The 26,504-nt window shown below is 41.5% G+C and overlaps 1 protein-coding gene across 6 annotated transcripts in view; it reads right to left on the reverse strand.

Annotated features, from left to right (window-relative positions):
* The window catches only part of GRB10 (growth factor receptor bound protein 10), a 149,673-nt gene that overhangs the window by 71,127 nt on the left and 52,042 nt on the right, over positions 1–26,504 (reverse strand). For all 6 annotated transcript variants that reach the window (XM_084509345.1, XM_084509350.1, XM_084509348.1 and 3 more), the window contains one exon: positions 16,760–16,853. In XM_084509345.1, the coding sequence (XP_084365471.1) occupies positions 16,760–16,853 (94 nt within the window). The remainder of the gene's footprint in view (positions 1–16,759; positions 16,854–26,504) is intronic.

Here is a 26,504-nt window from a genome sequence, read left to right on the forward strand (position 1 = left end):
CTATGCTGATCCCAAGAGCTCCCATTGACCGATTTCTTTTTTTGAAATATGAACAGAGGCTAAAACTGGGTCAACAAAAGCAAGGAAATGCACCAAAAACAGTAATGACAAACAAAAAACAGAGAAGCCAGGATGACGCAGAGCAGAACTGTAAAAAAGCTCCCTCAAGAGTCCAGCACTTCCCCTACTCGTGTCATGCTACATGACCCAACGTTACTGTTCTGATATTCAATTGACATTGAAATCAATATTCAATTGATTTCACCAAGTGATAAGACAAGGGGAAACAGCCTCAGGTTGCACCAGGGGTGGCTTAGGTTGGGTATTAGGAGAAATTTCTTTACTGAAAGGATCGTGTAGCACTGGAATAGGCTGCCTAGGGAAGTGGCTGAGTCACTATCCGTGGTGGTCTTCAAGAAACGCGTAGATTTAGAACTTAGGTTTAGTGGTGGACTTCAGTACTAGGTTAAAGGTTGGACTAGATGATCCTAGAGGTCTTTTCCAACCTGAATAGATTCTATGATATTAGTTACTCACAGTCAACCACCCAAGACCAGCCATGATGCAAAAGAAAAATTAATTTACCATTCAGATCTTCAATGAAGAGCAAGCACATCAGCCTAAATATATCTAGGCCCAAGAAAAATACAAGTTATTTATGTTTCTTCTAGACTCACCAAATTAAGTTGCCTTTATAAATCAGCTACTCAAAATAGGTTCCTCTACCATTTAACATCCTGCAGGCAAGCTGCACTATTTAAAGTAAGTTAGGATCAGATTCACCTAAAAGTGAAAGCCACAGGCGTGCTATGCAGAAGACTCATCATAGCTCTACATGAGTCAAAACCAACTTGCCAGTTATGCCCATTTTCCTCATGAGACCCACACGCTTGGTTTTACAAGGTGTGTGCATTCCTGCTTTGGGTACTCAGGACACTCCAGGATTTTGAAGACCCAGACTGCTGCTCTTCTTCGGCTTGTTCGGTTTCCAGGTTGTGGATAGAGACCCTGGAGCTCCCACCTAGACATGCCCCTTTGTACGCTTACCAAGCAACTCTGGTGACAGGACAGCAGACGTGCATTTTCTCCTGACTGTACAATGTTAGCAAACCATCACTTCTCACAAGGCATTCTCCTTTTCTTCCACTCTGCTGGCAACCAAACTCTTGAAGCCCTGCAGCAGATGTGGCTGTGATGGACACCCAGGACCCCAGGCGCATCAACATTGGCAGGAGGTTAGAGAACCTGCTCACCTCACTCTTTTTCATGTCTGAAATACAGCCGAGAAAAGCAGCAAAGACTGGTTTCTCCGCCAAAAGCACGCCCACAAATCTACAGACCTAGACCTAGAAAGACAGAGACCTGGAAAGAGGCCATGCATGAACAGGACAGAACTTAAAGCAGGCCAAAAGCATAGCTGTACAGCTGTAAAGTCTTGGCACTCTAAAGAACTTAATTTGATGGCTTTTTACCAGCAGCAGTAAGTTCAATTCAGCTGTTGTGGTAGCAATACCCGAGCAATGTTACTGCTTCAGACATCTTACTGAAGAAGCATGCAGTCAATGCTGATAGCTTGGCCTTGGAGGGTGACCTGTATTGGACTTTAATATATTCCAGATTTGCTTTCTGATGTGTATTTTTTTTGTATCCAGTCTCTAAAACTCATCATGATCTGCTGAAGAATATTTACGGTTATTCTTGAGGGTACAAGCTATCTAACTACACAACTCGCTGTGTTCACCATCCACTTGTCTTTCATTTGCAAACCTCGTAGGTTAGAAACCCTTCATCTGCAGTGCTTCAGATTTCAGGAGGACTGTGAATATTTTAGTATGCTTGAGTTCTCCAGGATTTTTCAAACACTTACGGACAAACCACAAAAAGAATAATTCAGGTTTTTGTTGTTGCTGTTGAATGATAGAAAGTTCATAACTGAACGGCAAAGACAAAAAAAAAAAAGTAGTCCTTTTTGGTTTTTATATACAAATATACAAGCTTAAAAAAATTTACAACTGCTCGTATGCTTGCAAGCAACATATACCTGTTAGAAGCATTAAAAGGACAGATAGCCAGTTTAAAATATGTTCTTGTGCAGTTACGAATCCACTCAGACAGTGGTGCTATAACATACCATAACATAATAGTGCGTTGCTTCCAACCTCACGTTATACATGTCGCAAACTGCCCACAATCTTGATTTGGACAGAAACACTCAAGTGTTGTTACTGCAATCCTAACACCATTAATGAAATTACGTACTAATTGCTTTGGTCAGTAGCACCTTATATACTTTAATTACTTAAGCAGCTGCTTGCTGTTAAGAACTACAAATTTAGCTATATCTTTCGTCCTATATTCCAGTTTACTTATGTTTGTTTTGCCCCACTTTAAATCTGTTGTGGGTGTGGGTTTTTTGATTTATTTATTTTTTTAGCTGAAAATATCATTAGCTTGACAGAATCTTGTCCTTTTTAATAGGCACAAAGAGACTTAAATAAATTAACAAATTCAGATTGATTTTCCCCTTGAAGCTTCTTGGCTTTAGGAAAAGTGCTGCAACCTTCTGAATCCTCAATGCAAGAACGTCAACTGCTTTGAAATTATGCATTTCTAAAGTATCCTCGCATGACACAGCTTGCCATCCTGAAGCGCTGTCATGAGCCACTTGCAGCACAGTGTTTACATAAAGGCAGGAATAAATACTCTAGCGCTTATCACAGGCAGATAAGTTCAAAGACAGTGATGACTGAGGTTTATTGTTACAATGCTGCACTGTGGTGAAAAATTTTACTGCACAACTGACATCAAATTACAACTCTTTTTTTTTTTTTCTCCTGTAGATTTCTCTTATTTTATTAGATTATGAAATTTTACTTTTGATATTTCTATAATTTTTCCCCTTTTTGTTATGTGAGCTTTAAAAATGCCCCAACTTACTATGTCTGTTTTATAGGTGATACAAGGAATTACAGTTACAGAAACATGCCATTCTCGTTCATTTTGGGTCAGTCTCAACACCACAAGATTTTTCAAAGCTACAGACACCATAAATAATGCAACAGTGCATTATCATCTTCTGCTCCTCTTTGCATAATTAAAAATAATTTTATTTGGAACAACAACGTTTCCACTGATGTCCTACAATCTTTTATTAGATCCTTAAGGAACCTGCAGACCATCTAACTACTAAAAGAAACAAACAAGCAAGGAGGTTTGCTTATTTGACAAATACACAACTTAAAGCACAATTTGCAGCACCTGCACTGTTACAGCAGAATATACAGTGATCGGAAAGTACTTTAAAGTTTTAAGAGCAAAAAATAAATGAAGTTTGTTTCTGTTTTCTGATGTGCTTATACAACTATACATTCTTAACTGTGATCGTAAGATGGACAAAACTCCATCATGTGTTTTGAGAATGGAAAAGACGTACTAAAACGTACTAAAGTGCTTCTGTGCCACATAAAACGCTAGAATTAGCTTCAAAACCTTCTCCATCCCTAAGTGCTCCAGAGCTGTCACTCCACCTGAGCTTCCTTTACAGTTTCTGTGAGCTCATTTTGGAAGTTACCTTGTGTGAGCAGAAGAGCAACACCTCCTTTTGTACTTGATTCAAACAAAATTCAGATTCTTACCCTCTTACTCTTTCTTCACAGGAGGCACCTTGTCAATGAGACCCACTTACTTGCCTGCTCTTTTCAACCACATTAACTACTATAATGCCCACTCCTCCAATAACAACCCCAATTTTGCCCCCATCAACTAGCCCCTCTGTTGGCCCTCCAAAACAGAGTCTGTGCTAGATGACTTTGCCTTCCCACGTGCTCTCAATAAAGCACATACTGAAGTAACCTAGATGCATGCACAAGGCACATCAAATGTTTTGAATGATGTTTTTTGGGCAGGCATTCATTAACATGCAAAAAGCACTTGTGGTGGTTGTACCGGGTCAGTGAATAAAATGCGTTATGCTAAACAGCAGCATTTTTCCAGGACGGTTTCATCTATATACAAGGGCTTATCGCAAGTATAAAATACTGTAAATAGATCACAAGGCTACACTGATAATACTATATCCATAAAAGTTTTTGAAATAGATTAACCCCTCTTTGTGTGGCACAAACATCAGAAGGACTGATTTCAGGCTGGAGTTGAGACATGTGCAATAGTCAAAGTTACCCTCTTGAATTCACTGCCCTCGCTCAGTATTGGTCTCTACGTTTGCCTGAAATTCAAAGAAAGGTTGCTCATGACCAAATTCATTGGAAATGAATTCACAATTCCACTGTTTTTCTTGTTAAATTATCTGTATTCCAGTGTAAATGTCTAAGAATGCTTTTACCGCGGCATTTCATTTCACTTGTCAAATCAGAATAAACTTCCTTCGGAGAAAGTGTTCCTTTGCTATTACAAGTACATTAGGAAGTGTGCCAGCACAGCTGTACCACCAGACCTCTGGGAGACACCAGGCCCTGGGGAATGCAAATGGTCTGAGAACAGCCTACTTGAAAGGACATCTTTTTTAAGGGCAAAGTCATCAGCGCCGCGATCACAGAGTGCTCCTGCTCAAACACCCTCGCTGCAAGAAAGGAGGCTTTCACTCAAGCACTGTCTTGAACAAATTTCTCCACAACAGTCTCAATTTGCCTTGGAGCCAACAATCTGCCAGATTCATCTCTAGACTTGCTCTTCGCTGAGAGATCTCTCTGTTCTGTGTTTCACCAGCCTAACGCAGCAGGAGACGTGTATCCTGGCCCAAAGAGCTGTACACTATGGCCATACAGAGAGAGGGTTGAGAGACTTTTTGTTTTGCTTTGTTTGGCTGTTTTTTTAAACATAAGGTTTACAGAGATACACAATGGTGGAAAGATATTACCACAAATATAAATACTGTATTAGTAGACATCTTGGCTCCTGCAGTAATGAAAATGAATTATATCTCATTCAATAGTTACACTCCAGCTAAACACTAAAACCGTCTTAGAGAAACTCCATGGCTTTTCACCATGCTTTATGCCTCAAGTGGTTTTCCCTTATCTCCTAATCCCACATTTAATGCCAATTTTTTATTTCAGTAAATGTTCCAAGGTCAACTTGCAAGGCTGTTCACAATTCCCAACTTTGATTTCACACACACACACAGAGGGAACTTCAAGTACCCTTTTCAGCTTAATTCACTGGTCACGTCCCTACAGTGAGTTCAGAATTAGGTACCTTCAATCCTTCTTAAATAACACATCTACAGCACTTAAAAGCTGCATTATCTTTTACCACTTCTAGATCATATACTGCATACCAACAAGTCCCTCTACAGGAAAGCTACCCATCATGTCAAAGTAACTGTCTACATTTTCCTCTATATCTTAGGATACAATCTCATGTATGAGCATGTGTTAATTTTTTCTTCCTGGACCCTTACCTTATTCATTACAGAAACAAGATAATGCACTGGGAATGAGGCAACTTGCTTCCTTCCTCACCAGAGAGTGAAGCCCCATCCACTACGCCATTAAGGACAAGAAGAAACTGCCTCCGTATTTGCCCGCAGACTTTTACATCACACTTCATATGATATCCAAGCCTCAAAACAAAATCATTGATCTTTGAAATAGCCTTTGAGGTGCGGAGGTTTTCCACAGAAGGGGATATATTACTAAGAAAAGTTACAGTGGAAACACTTCAGTCTTGATTACATCTCTCCAGGCCTGGCTCCCCACTTAATACCATGAACAAAACAGGACTTCATCTGTGAAAACAGCATGCACCCCACAAAGCAGATCTCAACCACATACTTGACATGAGTTTTGCAATAGCAATATCCTCATTTTGCTGATGGGGAAAACTTGGGTAGACAACCAGCAGTGATTTGTTTCATCCCATGTAAGAAGTAATTTGTTGAACAAGCACTAACTCCTTGCCCAGCTCTGCACATGCCCAGTGGCCAACCCCAGCAAGTATTTCATAATTCATAATGCCTGCTAGGGGGGATAGTGCGAGTGGAGAGCCCATCGATGCTTCATTGAGCTCAGGTGAAGAAATGGACGCTGAGCAATGTCCTGCAATGATTCCTGTGGTCCGATTTCATTAAAACCTCAGGTCAGGTCCAATTATTCTGAACAGCTTATAGCTGCCTGAGGTATAGATTACTAGCAACACATGCAAATTAGTTCTGCTGCAGCCATAATTAATTGCTATAGTAGGCAATCTAGCTAGTTTGCATATGAGCATAAGAATCTCTCTACCACCCTGCAGTGCAGACTTGGGAGGCTTGTTACTGCATGCAACTTCCAAGAGGACTGACAAAGAAATCTTCACCCCACATAGACCCCAATGTTTGATAAAGTAAGGAGCCGTTTTGAGGTCACTTGTTGCTTTCAAACTGCCCTTTTCCAATGAGGACTTGTGGTGGACACACACAAGTACACTGTATAGATGTAGGTCTTACAAGAAGAACCAGCATGCGGCCATCATCAGAAACTGTGCCATTTTATGCTAAGCCTGACTTCAGTCATCAACTTTGAATCTTTTTTAAAAAAAATCAGAAAATCATTTTGATATTTAAATAAACAACAGCTTTGCCATTAAGAAAGACTACTTTCACCCAACAACAAAAAAACAGGTATTTTTAGTGACATCCATTTCCTTGAGTAGATCGCAGTATATACTCCTCTTGACATGACTGAATGGAGCTACACTTGCTGATACAGACCATGAACACATTCCAGTGAAACTTGTTTGACTCAATACGTTCCTATGCTGGAAAAATCTTGAAATCTGCAGTCCTAGCTTCCCAGTCATCTGGCAGAACCAGTGACTTTTATAAACAGATTAGGAAAGGCATTTTTAAGAAAGGTGCTGTTTAAAGCTTTAACTTGAATTGGGCATTTTCCTCTCAATTATGTGTTCCATCTTTACCTGATGATGTGATTTGCCCTGCTATGCACAAAAGGATACTAAAATCTTAAAACTCATTCTATTATTGTCCAGACTATTTAACCTAAATTTGCCATAGTTGTACCAGCCAACTTTTAAAACCCATTTGATTTTTAAGTACCGTGCTAACTTTTGTTTAGCATTCAGAATTTCTCCTCTAATTTAGACCTGCAAACAAGTGAAAAGGAAGTCCAGCAAGTTGTTGAATCATAAGGAATGCTAAAGCCACAAAACTTTTGCCAAGAGAACTGCCGCATCTCAGATACGCCCCATTTCACACTTGAGAACAAGTCTTACCTCCATCTCATTCTGTTTCTTACCCCAGGAAATGCTACAGATTTAAACAGCGCTTGGTTTTATTTATTTCTTTTAAAGGGAGCAAAGTTAAATTTCTGTATTCATTTGTAAGACGATAAAAGCTTTGTGTAGAGGATGAAACTAAAAGGTAAATTAGCACATTTTGTTCCACCTGAGGCATTGGAAAGAAGAGACAGAAACCAAATGTTAGGACACTTTATCATTAGGACAAACAATGGAAGGAAATAAAGAGCTGCACTGCCTGTTCTCCACCCTCTCACCACTTTGATAGAGACCAAAAATATAACCTTAAAGGTCAGGGAAAATAAAAACCTAAAAATTGAATGCACGTCTCCCAGAATTGTTTGCAGACAAGAGGGCTGCATTGTGTCAGCGATTAGAAATTATCTGCCATCACAAGTGAGATCAAAGGTACGTGGCTGATCAGAGACAGAACACAAATCAGTTCAGTATGCTTTAAATGGGGGTAGGAGTAACTCAGGTCTTTATCTGAAGTTAAATGGATTGTATTCTGGGAAAAATGATGTCTAGTCCCAAAATTGCTAAACGTACTAGTGAACTAAGGCTGTTAAAAGGTTTCTTGCCAAGCTCTAGTCTAGTCGGTTTCAAGAATTCAGGGAGTAGTTTCTGGCACAACAACTTCCTCTACTTTGCCACACCGCTGTTATGATGTTCTTAAAAATAACTTTCATAGGACTGGGTATTTGGGGCGGGGGGAGGGCTGTTTTCCCGTTGCCTTATGATAGCACAGAAACACTGTGCTCTCAATACCAATTTCCTGATTTCACCAAAGCAGACAGAAATTTACAAAAAAATACTTCCCTCTTTGGTCACAGGAATTTCAAACATCACATGTAATGCAGATAAATTGCAATCAAATTCCCATTTACTTAGAGCTGATGCGCTTAACAGTTGAAATAAGCAGAATATCTTTATTTCAGACTTGAACACAACAGTCATGAAATCAGATTAGCATCTAAGAGCTTTTCACATAATCAAGTATTGAACAACAGTTCTTTCTCCATTAAAGCTGACCTTGCATTGTGACATAGCACTTTTATTTCAAAATCAGAGGTACTTATGCTTTACTATATATATATTTAAACACTATATCATAACAGACAGCAGAACTACAGTGACAAAGATTGTTTCCATCTTTAAATATACCCTCCCTCTTTACATGTCAAATCACCTTTGCAATTTAGGATTTGATTTTGGTTAAAGTGTCAGAATTTGAAGTCAATATTATGATGCTAGAAAGACACTTTACTGAACAACTGCCTTTGTTATGGCATGATTAAAAAGTAGGCTACATAATAAATCAACCTTCCTAGCTGGAAAGCTCATTATACTGAGACAATTTAAGTGTCCACAGACATGTTTTGACATTTGGCTATGACACCTTCACTGAAAGGTTCAAAAAGTTCTTACATAAAGCAAAATACACTTAAAACACACAGCCCTAACAGGGAAAACTAACCAGAACCCAAGGTCGTGCAGGAAGATGGGAGAATAGCACAGACAAGAATTCAGCTCAGCCATGCTAATTCATCCGGAATCTATCACAAGAGCAGCCTTTTCACTGGTAGTATTGCTTTCCATCCTTCCATTCCCCTTAGCATCTTGACAGTACAAATTTAGTCAGATTACAAAAGAAAACAAATAAAACATAACTAAAGGCAATAAAATTATTCCAGAAAACATATGAGCTCATCTCAAGGTTTTACAGTTAACTTACAGTGATTAAATTAGAAGAGGACATTTCAGATCACTCAGCTCAATTATGGACCATTAACTCAAATTGAACAAATAAGCCACCTAGGAAGTAGAGGACAACCTGAGACCACAAGTCTCCCCCTACCTGTTGGACAGTAAATAAATCAGCATGTAAGACAATAAAAAAATATTGAAATCTATTGTACTCAGCTGCTTTACTAATTTGCTTACAGAAAGGATGGGGATGATGTAAGTTGCTGCATGAATAGATTTACACAGGAGAGAGCACACACTAGGATTTGGAGCTCATTTACTCACGTAGAATAAATAAATAAATAAAAGCAAATTTAAGAAAAAATGAGGTAAGAGCATAAGAAATGAGCTGAACCAGGTACCTGGGAGAAGCACCTCACCATAAGTAGACCGTGAGATCCTGGTTTCCATCTAGCATCTAGGTTTCCCCAAGCACACCATTTCCATCAGAAGCACAGGACTCTGGAGATCACACGCTACATACGGGTACTGGCTTCCTGTCCATCACTGAGGTGGACTGCTGGTTTCTAAGGCTCATGCTTTAATGACCCACAAGAACAAATCCTTGGTCAATATTCAACGCTGACAATAAAGCATCTCAATTTAACCTTGCTCAGGTTTGACTATCAGCCTACACTGGGGCAAAAGCGATTTCTTAAGACAAGATGGAAGGAAGAGTTCCTGTCAGTCATCACTGCTTGGGAGCCTGAAGAGGGAAATGAGAAGCCCGAACAAAGAGTCCTCTCCAGGAAGGACTTCCCAATTGCTTTTCTCAGGGCACCTCACAGCTTATGCAAGGTGCTGTGTAGTTGTTCTCCTGCTAACCCGAGTGCACAGCGAGGCCTACAGGGAGACAAGCCAGCAGCCAGCCACCGTAACACTACTGGAGGAGCAGCATGGGCACTGGAACCATCCGTGAGGGTGACGGCACCACTCGCTGCTCTCAGCTGATGTACCTCACGGGAAATGTGCTGACAGCAAACAAGTGCCTTACTTGAACATTTGCCTTTTGCAGACAGAAGAGGCCGGCACACCCATGCACTTAGCGGTGCCCCAAGCCCTCCCTGACCACCCCCCAAAAACAGGCAGTCATCAGTCCTGCAATAGCTGCAGCACACAAGGAAATTTCTCCACAAGATGCCCCAGAGTGCACCCCCCCCACACACAAAAAGAGCATGTCCATGTACCATCCCTTGTGTTACTTAGCTGTAACCTGGCTGAGGGATGCAAAATTATGACTGCTCTGGCAGGTGGCCTTAGCTCCACTTCAGTGGTAGCAGGAAATGCACATCCCTTAATTAAGGACAAAAGAGAATGAAAAAGGAAATTTTATTTTAGAGGGAGACGCTATTAAACAAATTACAGCATTTGCAGTGATCTTAGTCATCACTAGCATACTTTAGGCTTGTACAAGTGTCAAGCTAACATGTTCTCAAATACATCCACACAAGGGGTAAGGGAAGTAAGCACCCTCTCACACTGAGAAACATCTAGACAGGAGCACCAGAATCACAGTATCCAGATGCCAAATTTACATCCTCCCCTCCCAAAGCCTCAGGCAGGAATTGAGCAAGAGTAACAAGAAATGAGCTTCTAATCACTCCTAAGTTCACACCTTGTGAATCCCCCCCAGGGATAACTGGAGACAGAAATCTTGAAAGAGAAAGTGTAGGAACACCATCCCTCTATCTTCAGGATAAAAAAACACCTTCTCAGCCATAAAATCCATGCAGCTTCATTCCCCTAGGGCCTGGGATAGTGTCATGGATTATCTGAGGTAAGGAACGCAACTCCTCAGCCTCAGCCCAGCTCCACCTGCTCCCCCAGTGCAACCACTACAAGCCTAGAGACTCTCTCTCCTCCAACATGTCAAGAATTTAATTGCAAATGTAGTAATAACTTTATAATTTTTCATAAATCATAATAGAAAACAGGCTTAAAGCTTATGAATTTACCTTGATGGTCATGTAAATAGAAAACATAGAACCATGATAAATTATAAAACATGTTTAAAATCCTATGTCTGCCAACTGTGAGATTTGAGGTTGTTTTTTTTCCGGTTTTTGTTTGTTTTTAAAAACACTCTCATCAGGTGGCTTCAGGGAATACTCTCAATTTTAAATATATCCAAAACAAAAGATTTGCAAACTTGATATTAAAACTCTTACAGGTTAATGTGAAGTCTTTCTCCCTTCTTTTACAGCTAAGAAAGCAACAGTTAATCCCTAGTTAATGAAACATAAAAGAAAATCCATCAGTCATCTGAAAATACGTTTCTATGAACATGCAAGCATTTTAAACTGTACTTGGCCTGTTTCTTCTCATTTCACTGATTTCACTCAATCATCATTAGCAGCTCTTATATATACAGAGTTTTCCTGCTGTACTCAATCAGCTGGTCAAATTTGTCTTTCTGTAACTTCAGAGTTCTGCGTCAAGCTATCTGTACTAAAAAACAACCTCCTTTGTCTTCTTTTCATCTTTTCAATTTTTTTCAGAGTTCTGTCAGCCCAAGGGTTTGGGAACTAATATAATTAGGAAAGTTAAACTTCTCCACAGCTATTCTGGGCGCCCTCCTAGAAACTGTGCTAACAAGATTCATCACAAAATACAATAGAAGCCTTCTCTAAAATAAGACAAAGGTACTGTAATGAGCTAGGCAGGAAGTGCAGGCTCAGTTCTGTGTGTAATGGTAGTTAGTGTAAATCTTTTTGGCAGTAATGGTGTTTTTTTCTAAGGCTGGACAATGACGAAAACATTTATACAATACATGAGAATTCATGAATGTCTGGCAGCTTTCGGTATTGTCTTTGCAATACAAACAAAACTATCTGTATTTCATTCTACATTTTCCATTCAGTACCAGCTGGATTCTGCAAAAACATGGGTTAGTCCTGATACACCAAATAACTGATTCATCCCACTGGGATCCCATGACTGAAGCATACCAGAGGTAGCACCAGTGGTTACTAAACACATTCTTTAGTTAAAAAGCTAACAACAAAACTGCCTCAACCTCACGTGCCTATCATCAGGCAGATGCAAAAGGCAAGACATTTAAAGCAAATAACAATAGTACTGCTGGAGAAAAAGGGCTACAGAATGTTATTTCCCTGGGTTAAACCTTAGTCATTGTACTACCTCATTTAAGCCCATACTCACTCAAAATTTCTTGTGCATTCACATAGCCTTGTATTTTCTGGACCCAAGCAGTGTGCTACAAAGGCACATCCCACCATCAGACTTCTATCACCTCCGTAGAAGTTACCTCTCAGTTCCAAGCCAGCGAGGGAGAGGAGAGCATCTGCCTCAAGAGCAGACAGCACTGCTCAGTGGGAACAAGTGGTCTGTACAGGCATAACACCAGGGAAGCCTAAAGCCAACTGATCTACAACCACAGCATCTTCACCATCTCACTGTAGGCAAGATTTCCTACCAGGACCAGCCAAAAAAGACCAAAGGATGAGCTGGCTGTTGACAAAGGACTGCTGTTGGCTATAACAACTCATCTCACTGTTTTCTTTCTGCTGCTGAAGCCATCTGGCTGCGGAGCCAGAGGTACAGCAGTGTTCAGCTCAGCTCCCTCTGGGAACTCCTGGAACAAAAAGCATCGAGCCCAACAATAGCTGAGACAGCAACTGAAAGCACGAATGCAGATATAAAAGGGAGATGAATCTTTCATTACAGACCCACGACAAAACACATTTGTACAGACACCAACAATCATCTCTACAAGTAAACACATAAAGAAAGTGCCAGAACTGCATGTCGAATACTTCCATTAAAAGTTAAGGTGACAGAATGCATCTTATTTATGCCTGACTTCCAAAGTTTGAATAAGTAGCTACACTACCTCTAAAAAGCATGTCAAGTATTAATAAAAAGTACTGCCCATAAGCTGGGACTGAAGTTGGCATTATTTACTGCTTGTTAGAGAAACAAATGAGAATGAGCTCAAGGAAGAAAAGCCCAGAAGCATGGAGCGAGAAGAGAAATGGCAGCAGCACAGCCTGCAGGTTAAGCCCCCATGAAGTCTGAGAATAAATAAATCCAGTTGCTTATCTAGTTTTCTGTAGCATGCTGTATTTTGCTATCATATTTCATACAGCAAGGCTACTCCTAGGTAGCATAGGGAAATCGGTGAAGCAACCTTATCTTGCTAACAAGACACACTGAAGATCAACTCCTGTGGTACCCCACAGTGGTGCACTCAATCAAGGGGAGCGGAGGCTGAACTATAGAGGTGCTTAGGCAGAGAGGAGAACCGGCAGCACCCCTTGGGTGTGCGGGGGCAGAAGGAATGAGTGCTGGAGCTGATCGCCTCTAATAAAGACCTCAAAGCAGTATCTCAGTGTGAATGCAAGCATTTGGACTGAAATCATCATTACAGTCCCCAGATCATTGCCCTCCCTATTGGACAGCATACAAATGCTGCAAGGAACCCCGCCACTGTAAAATACGAAACATTTGTGAGTACTGCACATTTTACAGAACTGATACGTGGCTGACTAGGCTTCATCTCCACACTCCTACTGGGGGAAGAAAAAAAAAAATAACACCAAACACACAAGAGCTGCGCCTCTAAGCATGCTTTTACTTCCTCTTTCTCATTGTGTTTTGAAAGATGGTAAATAATTGCTTTGATCATTTCCTCACCTCTTTCCCAAATTCTTTAGGATGTGCCCCATAGTTTAGACATGTTTCTTCTCCATGCTCTCGGCTTTACTACAGCATCTGGAGTGACTGCTCAAGAAGTACTTGACTTGCTGTCTATTAACTGCCAAAATCCTGGCTTTTGTACTTTGTGGTAGACAAACAGGACTTTCAATAGGTAGCTGAAGCACACCTGCTTCTTTACTTCACTGAGTATTAGCACTGTTCTACCGGATGAAGTTTTCTTTCTTTTCCCTTGCATTTCATTTATGAAGTAGATTTGGAGAATATAGGTAAGAAATCCTAGTTCCTGTTCTTCTCAGGTTTAGTACTTTTATGAAACTTACCCAGCTGGCAAAATGACTTGTAAGTGAATACTAAATAATGGCTTATATATATATAAATACTTATTGTTAACGTGTGTTATTAGCATATCTACACAAAAGCAGTTATTAACCTATTCATAGGAAAAAATACTATTCCATCTGCACTCAACGTCTCCTACATTTGTTTTATATGAAACCTGCATATTTTAAGACTCCTTGCTTTACAAGTAGTATTCTCTGCTCCCAAATCATTACAAGATATTCTTTTAAAATAAAAAGCTGAATAGTTATACAGCAACTGCTTGTGTAAAAGAGTGATTCAGCAGGAAACGTGTACTTGAAATACCCTTCTCAAGAAAGAGCTTATTCACATGGGGGCAGTTGGCAGGGATATCTCAGTCTCCTCTTGCATGCTCTTTTTCCAGTTTGTGTTGAAGAGATTGAGATACCTCAAAGGAAGCTAATCACCATTTTTGCAGGCCGTGGAAAGCAGGGTCTGGTTCAGAATTGTAAGTGCTTGTACCAAAGCTTTCCGAGAGAAAAGCAAAGAGCTGTAGGTTAATGTTCAACAGAAACTGGCAAATCTGCTGTGCTCACTGAGCAAGGTGGTCAGGTATGAATTGGAAGTGTATACACAAAAAAAAAAAAAAAAAAAAAAAAAACACAAAAAAGAAACATAACAACTATGGTTGCTCAAAGTTCAGCTGCAGTAGTTCAGACACAACACACCAAAGGGAAAAAGGCTGGAGGGGGGGGGGGGGCAGGAGTACTTAACACATCAGATATTTTAGTCAGTTGTAAACATTCCAGAATTTCTGCTCAAGTTAAATATGCATTAAACCTGCTTTGTTGCAGGCCTATTGGCTTTCCTTAAAACTGTTGCGAAATGCAGGAATAAAAGCTTTAGATCCGCTAGTCAGTATAAGCTGAGCTCAGCAAGTAATATTGTATATAACTGGAAGCAAAACTGGCCACAGTCTGTTGCAAATATCTTTATCATCAGCGTAATCCACATGTACCATAAAGCATAGATAAACTTATCAAAATGCTGCAAGTTACTTTTGGATACAGCTTTACTCTTCGGTTTTTCATCTAAACCAGCGTCAGCAACGTTTTAACAGAAATTAACGGATAACACAATTTATTGTAGGAATTAAAAAAAAAAAACAACAACAAAAAAAAACAAACTGCCACAGAACATAAAACCCCACTTTAATAATCTAGTCTAATATCGCTGCATTGGAACTAGTTCACACCATGTCACAAATCCCTCTGAAGTTCTTCACGTTACATTTTCCTATGTACTATTCATTAATGGGTTACTGGACTATGGGGCAGCTGTTAAAATAGCTGTACTCCCAAGTTATTGGACGAGAACGTGTATTTCATAGACTGTAAAACAAGGTAGAAGCTTGTACTTGGACTGAACAAACAAATGGGACATGCCATAACATTACACTTCCATTTTCAAAAAGATATTGAAAGAATAGCTATCATTGCTGTAAAACACTTTGTTTCCCTTCAGCACTGGGAAAAGATGAAGCGCTACAGCCAAACGCAGCATTAGAGGCCACCACTGGACGTGCAGATTTCTTTTCTTAGCCTGTGCCACTTACATAACAGCATTTTATAGTCACAGGGGCAGGGAAGATTAAAAATGTGCTAGATACCTACTTCAGCAATAAAATCAGTAAGATTTGAGAAATACTGGATTTGATTGCTGTCAGTCGGCTAACAAAAATATCAACACAGCCTGTGGCTGCAAAGGTGAACTCTACTTCAGAAACTACAGGGAAAAACATTGATTGAGTCCTACTGTAGAAACAGGCCTTTAACTGACAATACCCCTACAAAAAGCATTCTCTGTAAAGATACCTGCTTTGAAAATTAGTTTGGACCATTTTGCCTAGACACATCCGCCGCCTCAATGTAGCTGAGGCAGAGCCACACACCAGGTGACCCCATATGGATTCTTTCAGTGCTGTAACATTGCTAGGGGAAAAGAAGGACTTGAAAATGAAGTATTGACCTGTTAGGTAGATGTTAGGCTGCAAAGTTACCACTCAGCCATCAAAATGCAATACTCCCTATCTTTTCAATATCTATTCAGACTGCATAAGCAGCAGCCACAACTACTGTCACTTCATCCAATGAACTTAAACCACAGCGAATGTGTTCCCTGATGAATGGGGGACATTCAAAGAAAGCTTCAGAAGTCACCCATGTAAATCTGCCCCAGCATTTGCACATCTCAAGGCATCAGCTTTACAACATCTAGTTCAAGACTGCCTTGCCCCTGCATGAGGTGATTTCCATCATGCAAAGCAAGTAAACATTCTTTTGTTGCAGAAGTAAAGAGTTGAGCCAGAGCCCTGAACCATTTTTACACCTGGTTAAAGTTTTTAAAGTGTAATATTAACATTGCAAATGTTGAATTAAATTTCAGGACTCCACTCTTCCTCCCCTAAAAAGAGGAGGATATTCCTTCTGCCCAGGCTGACAGTCCTAATTTGGGCTACAAGACTTCAGGTTCACCACAGGTTCTTAGCCATCTTCATCCACAGCTCACAGGATAGTTGTGACAAAAAAAAACAAAACAAAAAAAAAAAAAACACCAAACAACTACATCTTCAGCTCTCCTACTCCAACAATCCAGAACTTTTGGTCTAGTAATTTTTTTTAACAAGGACAAACTGCAACATGGAGGAAAAACTACCTCTGCATCCACAGCACTCTGGCTTTCCCCCAAGGAGACTGGATTTGTACCCACTGTTTCTTACCTTGGTGATTTAGGGAGATGCGATTAGATGGTTCTTGGAAACCTGGTTCCACCAGATCCCGCCGACCATGAGCAGAAGTCTGATCTACATTGTCCTGAGAAGAGAAGAGCAGAAAAATCTCGTCAAAAACAGGCACTCTGTACTCCCTGTAAGCTACGTTGTGCAGAGCCAAAAACATTGACAGGAGAAAAATCTCTGCCATACCTCTAAAAGGAGAAACCAATGTTGGAGAATGGGAAGGAAAAAAATAAGATTTGTGCGTATCGGGGGACACTAGACTGCCACATTAATACAGGCAGCGTGAATCCAGAATAAATGACTATGTTGCTGGCTGATCTGGATGGATATCAATTTTACATTTCAAACTGGGAAATAGTAATATAAATGCATTTCCTAGTTCAACAAAAGTTTCTTCTTGAATCAAATTATGTGGAAGCTTGGGGCTTTGTTTTCTTTAATTCCAAGGCTGTGGCTTAGGGGTTTGTAACTAATTAACTGGACTGAAACGGATTCAGTAGTGAACTACCAAACCTCAAGAGGAACCAGAAGTTCAGTTTATCTAAACATCCATGGTTCTGGATGCCAACCTGAATTTTTTTCATACTAGAACTCTCACAAGATCAGGTTTCAAGAAGTTTTAACACACACTGAATTTGGCTAAGTCTAAAATACCATGGTTTCTCACAGATCTTGCCAGAAGAGAAGGCTAGGAGAAAGCAAGAAAACTGAAATATAAACAAAAAAAAAAGTAAATAAGAAAAGCAAGATAAGTCACACCAAGTTTCAGAAATATGAATATGAGAAGGAAATTTAGAGCTAGTACACAGGCTTACAAAGTTGGTATACCTCTGCATATACCAATTAAGGGCAGGTATGGACAAACAGAAGCAAGCACATGAAGTTGGCTGCATAACAGACTATGCTACAGTGATATACATGACTTCATACACTTTCCTACTGTGCCCAAAGTGTGAAATAAATACATAAATAGCATGTAAATACATAATAGCATGTCTGTCAAAGCAAAGGAACCACCTTCACGGCAAATGACAATTATGGCAGACCAATGATGTGGACTCAGCAAACAGGACTTCAACTACGTGCAACTGTGAGTGAAGCACAACTTTACCAGCTTACGGAATATAAGCTAATGCTTAAAATCGTACCAGTTCAGGAGCCCCCAGGCACTCCTAAGACAAGAACTGCCAATGGTGGCATGACTAAGAGAGGTTTTTACAAATAAATATATCATAGAACAGCTTGGATAGGAAGCAACCTTACAGACCACCCAGTTTCAACCCCTTGCCATGGGCAGGGACATCTCCCACCAGACCCAAAGCCCATTCCAGCCTGGCCTTGAGCACCTCCAGGGATGGGGCATTCACAGCTTCTCTGGGCAACCTGTGCCAGTGCCTCACCACCCTCAGAGTAAAGAACTTTTACCTTGTATTTAATCTAAATCTACCTTCTTTTAGTTTAAATCCATTACTCCTTGTCACATCATTATATGCCTGAGCAAAAAGTTGCTCTGTATCTTTTTTATAAGCCCCCTTTAAGTATTGAAAAGCTGCAATAAGGTTACTCTTGATCCTTCTCTTCTCCAGGCTGAACATCCCCAGCTCTCAGCTTTTCTTCGCATGAGAGGTGCTCCAGCCCTCTGATCATCCTCATGGCCCTCCTCTGGACCCACTCTAATAGCCCCACATCTTTCTTGTGCTGGGGGCCCCAGACCTATACACAGCAGTCCAGTTGGGGCCTCACAAGGGCAGAGGAGAAGGGGACAACCACCTCACCCGCCCTGCTGGCCATCCCTCTGTTGATGTAGCCCAGGACACAGTTGGCCTTCTGGGCTGCAAGCACTCACTGCTGGCTCATGTCGAGCTTTTTGTCCACCAGAACCCCCAAGTCCTTCTCTGCAGGGCTGCTCCCAATGAGCTCTTCTCCCCATCTGTGCTCATGTCTGGAATTGCCCCAACACAGGCGCAGAAGTTTGCTCTTGGACTTGCTGAACCTCATTAGGTTCACATGGGCCCACATTTCCAGCTTGTCCAGGTAGTAATATGATAAGATACACATATTTGTCTACCTATGTCAGATACAATGGAGACCACTAAGCCTTCTGACTCTGTGTTGGCTACCTCCTCCCTTCAGTGCTCCCTTTCACATCTCTCATTTTCTCTGGGCTACCACACAGTCAGCACTGACCTGGACCAGAATATCTCAATTTTAAGTTTCAGACAAAAAAGCTGGGACTTACATTATGACACGGTAACTGCAGGAAGCAGAAATCACATACCAAAGGAGCCTGTACCCCCAGAAGTTTAAAGTAATACTTTCAAAGGCTCCAAGGTCAATAGTGGGGAAGAAAAACTTATCTAGGAAAAGTTTCAGTCAAAACTCAAAGCTGAAGCTGACTGCTCCTCAGGTATTTCACACCTGGTACAAAGGCTGAGAGCTGGACATCCCAGGCACTAAGAATAAAGAAGAACATCCTCTCAACACAGTTTTTCTTCGTGCACTTTCCCTGTGAAACTCAACATCTCAAATGTTTTTCAGGTCATTAAAACCCCGCAGATGTTGATGCAGTTGAGCACCCTTGGTTCCCCCTCCCACAAACAAGCAAAGATTTCTAATGCACAGATGCAGTTGTGTTTTGTCCCATGGCAAAGAAGAGCAACAGGTCAACCCAAGGGAAGTAAAGGTTGAACAAGAAAAGCAGTTGTAAGCTATTTGTTGCATACCTGATGTGTTTACAGCTGTCCCAACACATCAAAGTCCCTACGGGAAGGGGAAGTTCCTACTGTAATGGAGGCGAGATGTGGCTGAGATGCATCTCTGGGGTTTCTCACAGCACCACACACGAACTGTTAACTGGTAAGACCTTATTTCAGATATGAAGACCTACAGCTGGATGCAAACCTACAACTCTTCAGTTAAAACAGATTTTTAACTAGCAATTGCCAGTAAGTCACACGAATAGGATACACCCTCTCCGGTGTAACCTTAGAGCTGCACCACAAGAAGTGAGAAGCACAGGCCTTATTCACAACGCTCAAGCCAGCGTCACCATATCCTGCAGCAACCTTTCCAGAGGCAGCAGTTCCAGTTGCTAAACCTGGGATGCGACGCCCCTGCCTGTCTGAGGAGGTGCAAAGCCCTGCTCACGTCTGCAGAGCCTGCCTGCAACTCAAGCCAAGCATGGAGCAAAAGGTTTCCTCAGGGCGCTAAGGGCCAGCACAGCCCCGTTGCTAAAGTACAGTGGCCGGCCTGCATAAACAAAACCACACCTGCTGCAGCAATGCGGGCAGCCGAGGAAAGGTAAGCACGGCGCGATGTTAAAGAGCTCACGGTAGTTTCACATGACCCTCCAGAATCTATTTATGCCAGTTGTTCAAAGACAAACAATGGCGCCTCGCCAACTGCAGCAGCAATCAGATAGACACAGGAACAAGGTTAAAGGGAAAAAAGAAAAAAAAAAAAGTTATATAATTGCTCCGTGCCAAGCTGCCGTGGTGCAGCCCCGGCTCGGCCTTATTGTCAGGCACAAGGTCGGGGCTGAGGCCCTCAGCAAAGTGGGCACCTGCTTTGGCCCATCACCGTGCCCCTTGCTGAAACAGGGCTCCCAATAAGTCATGTGTTTTCTCCACGGTTTAATCCCCAGGTCCCTCTTCTCTTCCAATAAACACACTCAATATGAAATCAAAGCACGTTACTTAGCTTACTGTACCATCCAGCTATTACAGTATTTTTAGAAGCCTGTTGAGGCATTAGCCCTCACTAAGTTGCTTGCATGTACTATTTTCTCTATCAGTCAGCATCTGTAACCAAGGATGATTTAATCAAGTGACTAGCAAGAGTGTTAGAATGATCTGAAGCAGGGTTTATTTTTATAGAGTCTCTTCAAGCAGTTAACATTTTATATAGCCAAACACACTGGCATTACAGGTTAGATTTCAGTGTCCTTTTGCAAGCCTATATTTTCTGATGCAAAAAGCTCCATGGCTGCATCATACCAAGAGGCAAAGTCCATTCATAGAGAGCATTATCTCTGTGTATCAGTAACCCAGACAATCTGGATTAATTTTTCAATCTATAACCAAGCCTTTCAAGGTACACTCCTTCAACTTTGACATAATGTTTGCTGCAATTTAAGCTAGCATGATAAGTGTTTCAGTTATCAAAGAAAACACCAAATCTGGTATTTAAATCAGAGAACAGGTCAACTGTATACTACAGTAACTCTGCTGCCTGCATAAGTGCTCTCTAATCGCTGCCTTGGCTCCGAGTGATACCATTCCTGCCTGCAGCTTAGCTCCGTGTTTGCTTGGGATAGCATTTATCAGTACGAGACGTTTTTTGGCTGACCAGTATATTGCTGCTCCTCTCATCCTGGTTCCTCCAGTAAAGGTTATCTCATCATTCAGGCTAATTTTACTGGTAAACAGGGCTTAGATAGGAGGAAGTAGACCCAAAAGTACAAATAATGAAGTATCATCCACACTTCCCTTCTCCCCCTTCTTTGCAAAAAAAAAAAAAAAAAAAAGGGACCTGAATTTAGCTGAGATAGAGTAGCTTTCTCTAGAAGTCCGGAAATCCCCCTTTCCTGAAGACTTTTTTTTTTTTTTTTTTTTTTTACTTAAGCAGTAGCTGGAAGTTCAAGAGATTAAGGAAAGCTACACCAGCGGTAACACAGCTTCTCGGAAGCTCCTGGGACTACATCCAGACCGTGGATGTCCAGACCACCAAGACGACAGTCCCCGGTTTTGGATTTACTGTAGCTGTCTGCAAACCCACACAGCCATGCCCCTGAACAAAAGGTTCAATTGAGCAAGAGTCACGCATGCCCATGCCAGCAATCCCACAGCGACAAATTAAGATCATGACATACTTCTGATGTTTGTACACCGTCCAGCACAACAAAGTCAAGTCAGACATGCTGACGGGTCCCAACGCGGTTCAAGAGACTGTCAACACAGATAGGGCTCAGTTTGCACACAAGCACTCCTACAGCCACAGTAGCTCGCTGCCTACCTGGTGATGCGACTTTATCACACCAAAGTAGATGTTTTGAAACTAGCCGAGCGTAAACAGAAGATTAGCCAGGTCATTACTTGAGCCACCTTAGCTTTACTCTGTTCAGGCAACTTGTGCAAAGCAGAATTAATTTCTGCTAGCACAGACAGAGGAAACTACTGTGAAGTTTTCAAGCAAAAGCAATTATTAAAATTCACTCAAGAAGAGTCTACCAAGGGCTGCTAAAGCATGGACCCAGCTCCTGGCTCAGGAAGCCCAGAAGCACGAAGGGGAGACTTGAAGAAATCACACATTCTTCATATCTGCAACTTGTTCCTCTTAGCCAAAGGACACAAAGGTAGATGAACATTTCTTTATCTGTCCCACTATTGCCATTCATAACACGCTTCTGTAGTTTCAGTAGGCAATAAACAGATAAAGCAGCATTTCTTCTGAGGACCGCTTCAGGTAATTCTTCACTTCCCAAATAAAACTATTTTTGTGAAAGTGAAGTAGCGTTGCACTTTTTCTAAGGTATGCTTCTTTTTTTATGTCATGGTGTTGCAGCTCTACATAAAGCATTAGATGTACAGAGGGGAGTACAGAGTCAATTACAGTCTGCAGCCACAAACAGAGTTTCTGTTCTATCACTCAGTTTTACTCTTAGCCCTCTGAAGGCAAGCATGCACACTATTACAGTAAAAAATCCACCTGACAGAGCCAGTCCTAACCCCACAAAGCTCTAACCCAGACCCCACAGCTGAGATTAGCTGGTAACGCACATGATGCTCCTTTCTTAAAAGCTGCAAGTCACCAGGCTTCTTCACAGCTAAACACAGCAGCACAGTCCCCAGGCAGATAGCTGTTTGGTACAACGTATTTTCAGCCTGCCGTGCCACTGACACTCCAGAGCTTGAGGAAATTTGTCACAAGTACAGCTCTGAGAGAACAGCAAGGCTGCTCTCAGGTTTGTCCAAAGTCACTGCTTTGCAAGCGATTCGAGTTTACTCAAGCATATTGTCTGCTGTCTCTTCCTAGAGCTCCGATCACATCTTCTCTGGGTCAGTGCTTAACATGCAACAGAAATAAAGAAAAAAATAAAAAAGCTTTGCACACCAGGCAAAAAAAAACTTTAAAGCACAGACAACCCACATATTACATAATTAAAGAGCTGTAAGTAGGTTTCCTGTCTCTTAACTATAGTCATTTGGCTAGGTAAGAGCCAAGCGAAAGGCTCAGTGAGCCAACAGAGTAACTGTGAACCTAAAATTTTAACATTCCCATTGCTAAGAGAGCTTGTACAAACAAGGGCTTAAAATAAAGCCACTTAGCTCTGTCAGAAGTCAGGCTCTCTCCTGAAGTAGCAAAACCACTAACTGCTGGCATTCTCCTGACTTTACAAAACCTCTCTGAAGACTGACAGCGATAACCCTAGAGGACGAGCAATGCAGAAGCCTGGTTTTGGATGATCCCAGTAGCAAAGCTAGTGGCACGTTCCTTGCTGGGCTCCACCTGACACACCATGGCACCTCCGCGCGTAGCCGCTGCAAATCACGGAAAGCATGCAAGAAGCTGACAGCGTGCACAGAGCTACCGCTGCTCGCGTGTTTGTACAGCCTCACCAGACTTCACAGCTTGTCGTACACAAGTGCAAAAGCTACGAGAAACGCCGCACACCAGGAATTAGACAGGAAAGAAAGAAAACGAGAGACAGACAGACCTGCGTCCATGGTCTGTGTCTCTGCAGCGGCAAGGAATTTGTTAAATGAAGTTGTGATCAGAGGAATTATATTACATCCCATGATACACGGGAAGGCAGGAAGGCTTGCCAATCTGTCCTTGGAAGAACTTCTCTCCCGACCCCCTTCTGGGTTTTAATAACCCACTGCCCAGAAAGTCCTTCAAGTCAGCAAAACCTGGGGCTTTGGAGCCTGTCAGCACCTAAACCCACAGTGTGCATGCCCCAAATCAGTGAAGCGTTTCTTCTACGATAAGAAAATAAAAAAGCTTTCTTTAATACATGAGCTGATACAGTTATACAACATACTGGTAGAGCTGAGCCAGAAAGTAATTTTCTGAAGGTGTTTCAGATTTATTTTAAGGAGTAGCACCAGTTACGAGTCTTGCCATTACCTGCACTACAACTGCTACCAGAGCAGTATTGTTTCACACCAAAAGATACTGTTTTTCAGGAAAACTGGCTCTTCAGCCCCCCAGAAAAAAAAGAATCTGCTGTGGCATGAGCTGGACCACGATTAGCAACCTCCCAACAGCATTTGGCAGTCGCAGTTTATTCATAAAAGACTTTTCTCCAGTAAGGCTGGAGTTAGCACACTATTGACACACTGCTGACAGCTTCAGCAAGGCACTTGTGCAGCATGCATACGTGCTAGGCTTTGCAGACTCTGCTTCTACAGGCTGGTCTTGGCAAAACGTGTTATCCAGGGTTTGCAACAGCGTTGCACCTATAATTTGGCAAAGCTGCATCAAATTAAGTTTCTCTCATTAGAACAGTTCTCTTTTAGTGCAAACTAACCGCTTCTGCAATAATTTAGCTGTCTCCTGGTTCTCTGCACAGAGAAAATGGATAGCATATTCCAGTGAGCACTCTTTGGACCAGGGTGTCATTTATTATGGTAAAAGAAATACAGTGCATCATGGTTGCTGTCTTTTAATCAGCTAGCAAGAAGTGAATCCAACTGACAGGCTTGGAAATGCTAAAAGCTTTGTTCTATTTTTAATGAGTCTAAAACCACTCTGGCTGTTAGAGACAGTTTACATAGTTTACAGCTAAAATAAAGTCTTGAAATATAGAAATGAAAGAAATGCACAAGATTGTCAGTGAAAGCAATCACTTCTTAGAGCTGTCTGTAGCTAGAAAAGCGATCACAGAAATGAAGCGTTTACCTTCTGTTGTCTTTTTGCTTCCTTTTTTAATATATACACTCAGTTCCTTTCCATTTCCACCACCGAATAAATGAAATTTATATTAGGAAATGGCAATGGTTTGAGATCTTCACAGTGGAAAATTACATGCTTATATGGAAAATATGTTTTTTTCTATCAGTGTCTGTAGGTCCTGATAATGAATATTTAGCTTGTACTTATCTGCAAGTTAGTCTGGCCTCCAAAGCAAGCCACTCTTACTGGCAAGGGACTGCCGCTGACAAAGCTACTGAAACCCTATTTTACTGCATGTTCCAAGCTCTTTGTCAATATTGACCCCACCAACAATTCCTGAAAGAGCTATTTGCTATAAGAGAATTGTGTTTACCCATAGAAATTACATCAATGGAGTTTTGTTACTCAAAGTATAAAATCAACTACAGTAAGATGTCATATTCCTCTTGTTTTTAAAGAGGCATTTCAGTGAGTTCAGCATCACTCCACTACCGAACTGCTGCTATTTAAGACAGAAGTGTGTTACACACATAAGTGTTGCTGCCTGTAAACCTTCCCCCCTAGCAAGGTTTCGTGAACTGGCTAGCTTCCTATGCTTTGCCCAAGTTTCTGAAGTGCATCAAAAGTGGTCAGCACTTTTCAGCACATGGTCATCATGTTCCTCATCAGAAAGATGAAAAGATGGGAATAACTGTGCCCAGGTGCTACGGAAACTTTCAGCTTGTCACACACCTGCTAACATACCTGTCCATTCTGAGAAAGTCTCTAAAAAAAAATAATAATTTTGAAAACTTTAAGGAGAAAAAAAAACCTTCACATATTCTTTTAGAGTAATTTGTAGCACGCAGAAAGAAGGCGTGTGGTATTTGACCACTTTCAACCTGCTGCCCTCCCCATGCTCATCAGACCTGTGAGACACAAGGTAGCTTGCCTGTTCCACTTGGCATCGAGTCCACGAGAGCTCTGATTAGAGCAGTGCTGCTAGCCAGCTGCTTCTAAGAATACTGCCTGTGGGAGCCAGGTTTGGAAAGCACCCTCGCACAAAGTGGAAGGGAAATGTTCTGCGAACAGCCTCGGACAGTCTGTCCCAGCTCCGGCTGACGATGCCCTGCATTAACCTTGGGAGGCTCGACGCTTGAAAAGATGACCTGGTGGACCCTGAGATTTGGCGGCAGGGAAACGCATTTCTGTGTCTTGGGCCAGGGGAGGGGAGGAGGGAGGAGAAAAAGGAAGGGAAGATTCTACTTAGGTCGTAGGAACCACTATTTTCATATAAGCACAGGCTCTTTAAGGACAGGCATTTAAATCTTTACACTCTGGGAAGCAGCAGCTACAGCCAGATAACCTAAATCATGTTTAAGTGCATGCTCCCTCATAACTATGCATCCCTGAAAATCCAAGAGCACTGAAACTCGGACAAAAGAATGGCAGTAGCACAAAGCACAAAACAAAGGAATTTATGCTATCTGAATTTGGGTCTGTTTTCTTAAAGGCAATAGTACTGCTCCTTTTTGTCTTTCTGATGGCTCAGGTGTCAACTGAAGGTTTGAAAGGGCCCTTAGGGTAGGTGAAGACAATAGGTGAAGACAATTCTCCACAGCCCTTGACAGAGCTGATAAAACAATAAACCTCCCACGGAGGGAAGTGCCACCAGGCTCACAGAGACCATTTAAGTTCACCAGACACCAGCTAACAGAATAACTCTTAGAGTGCTAATTAAATTATCTTTTGGTTCTTCAGTTTTCAAACTTGATGAATTTCCATCAATGCCGCACTGAAGAACTTGACATACAAGACTACTCTGCTATTCTTACTTCCTTCAGCTACCACT

Source organism: Aythya ferina, assembly GCF_964211825.1.
Source record: "Aythya ferina genome assembly, chromosome: 2".
Lineage (NCBI taxonomy): Eukaryota > Metazoa > Chordata > Aves > Anseriformes > Anatidae > Aythya > Aythya ferina.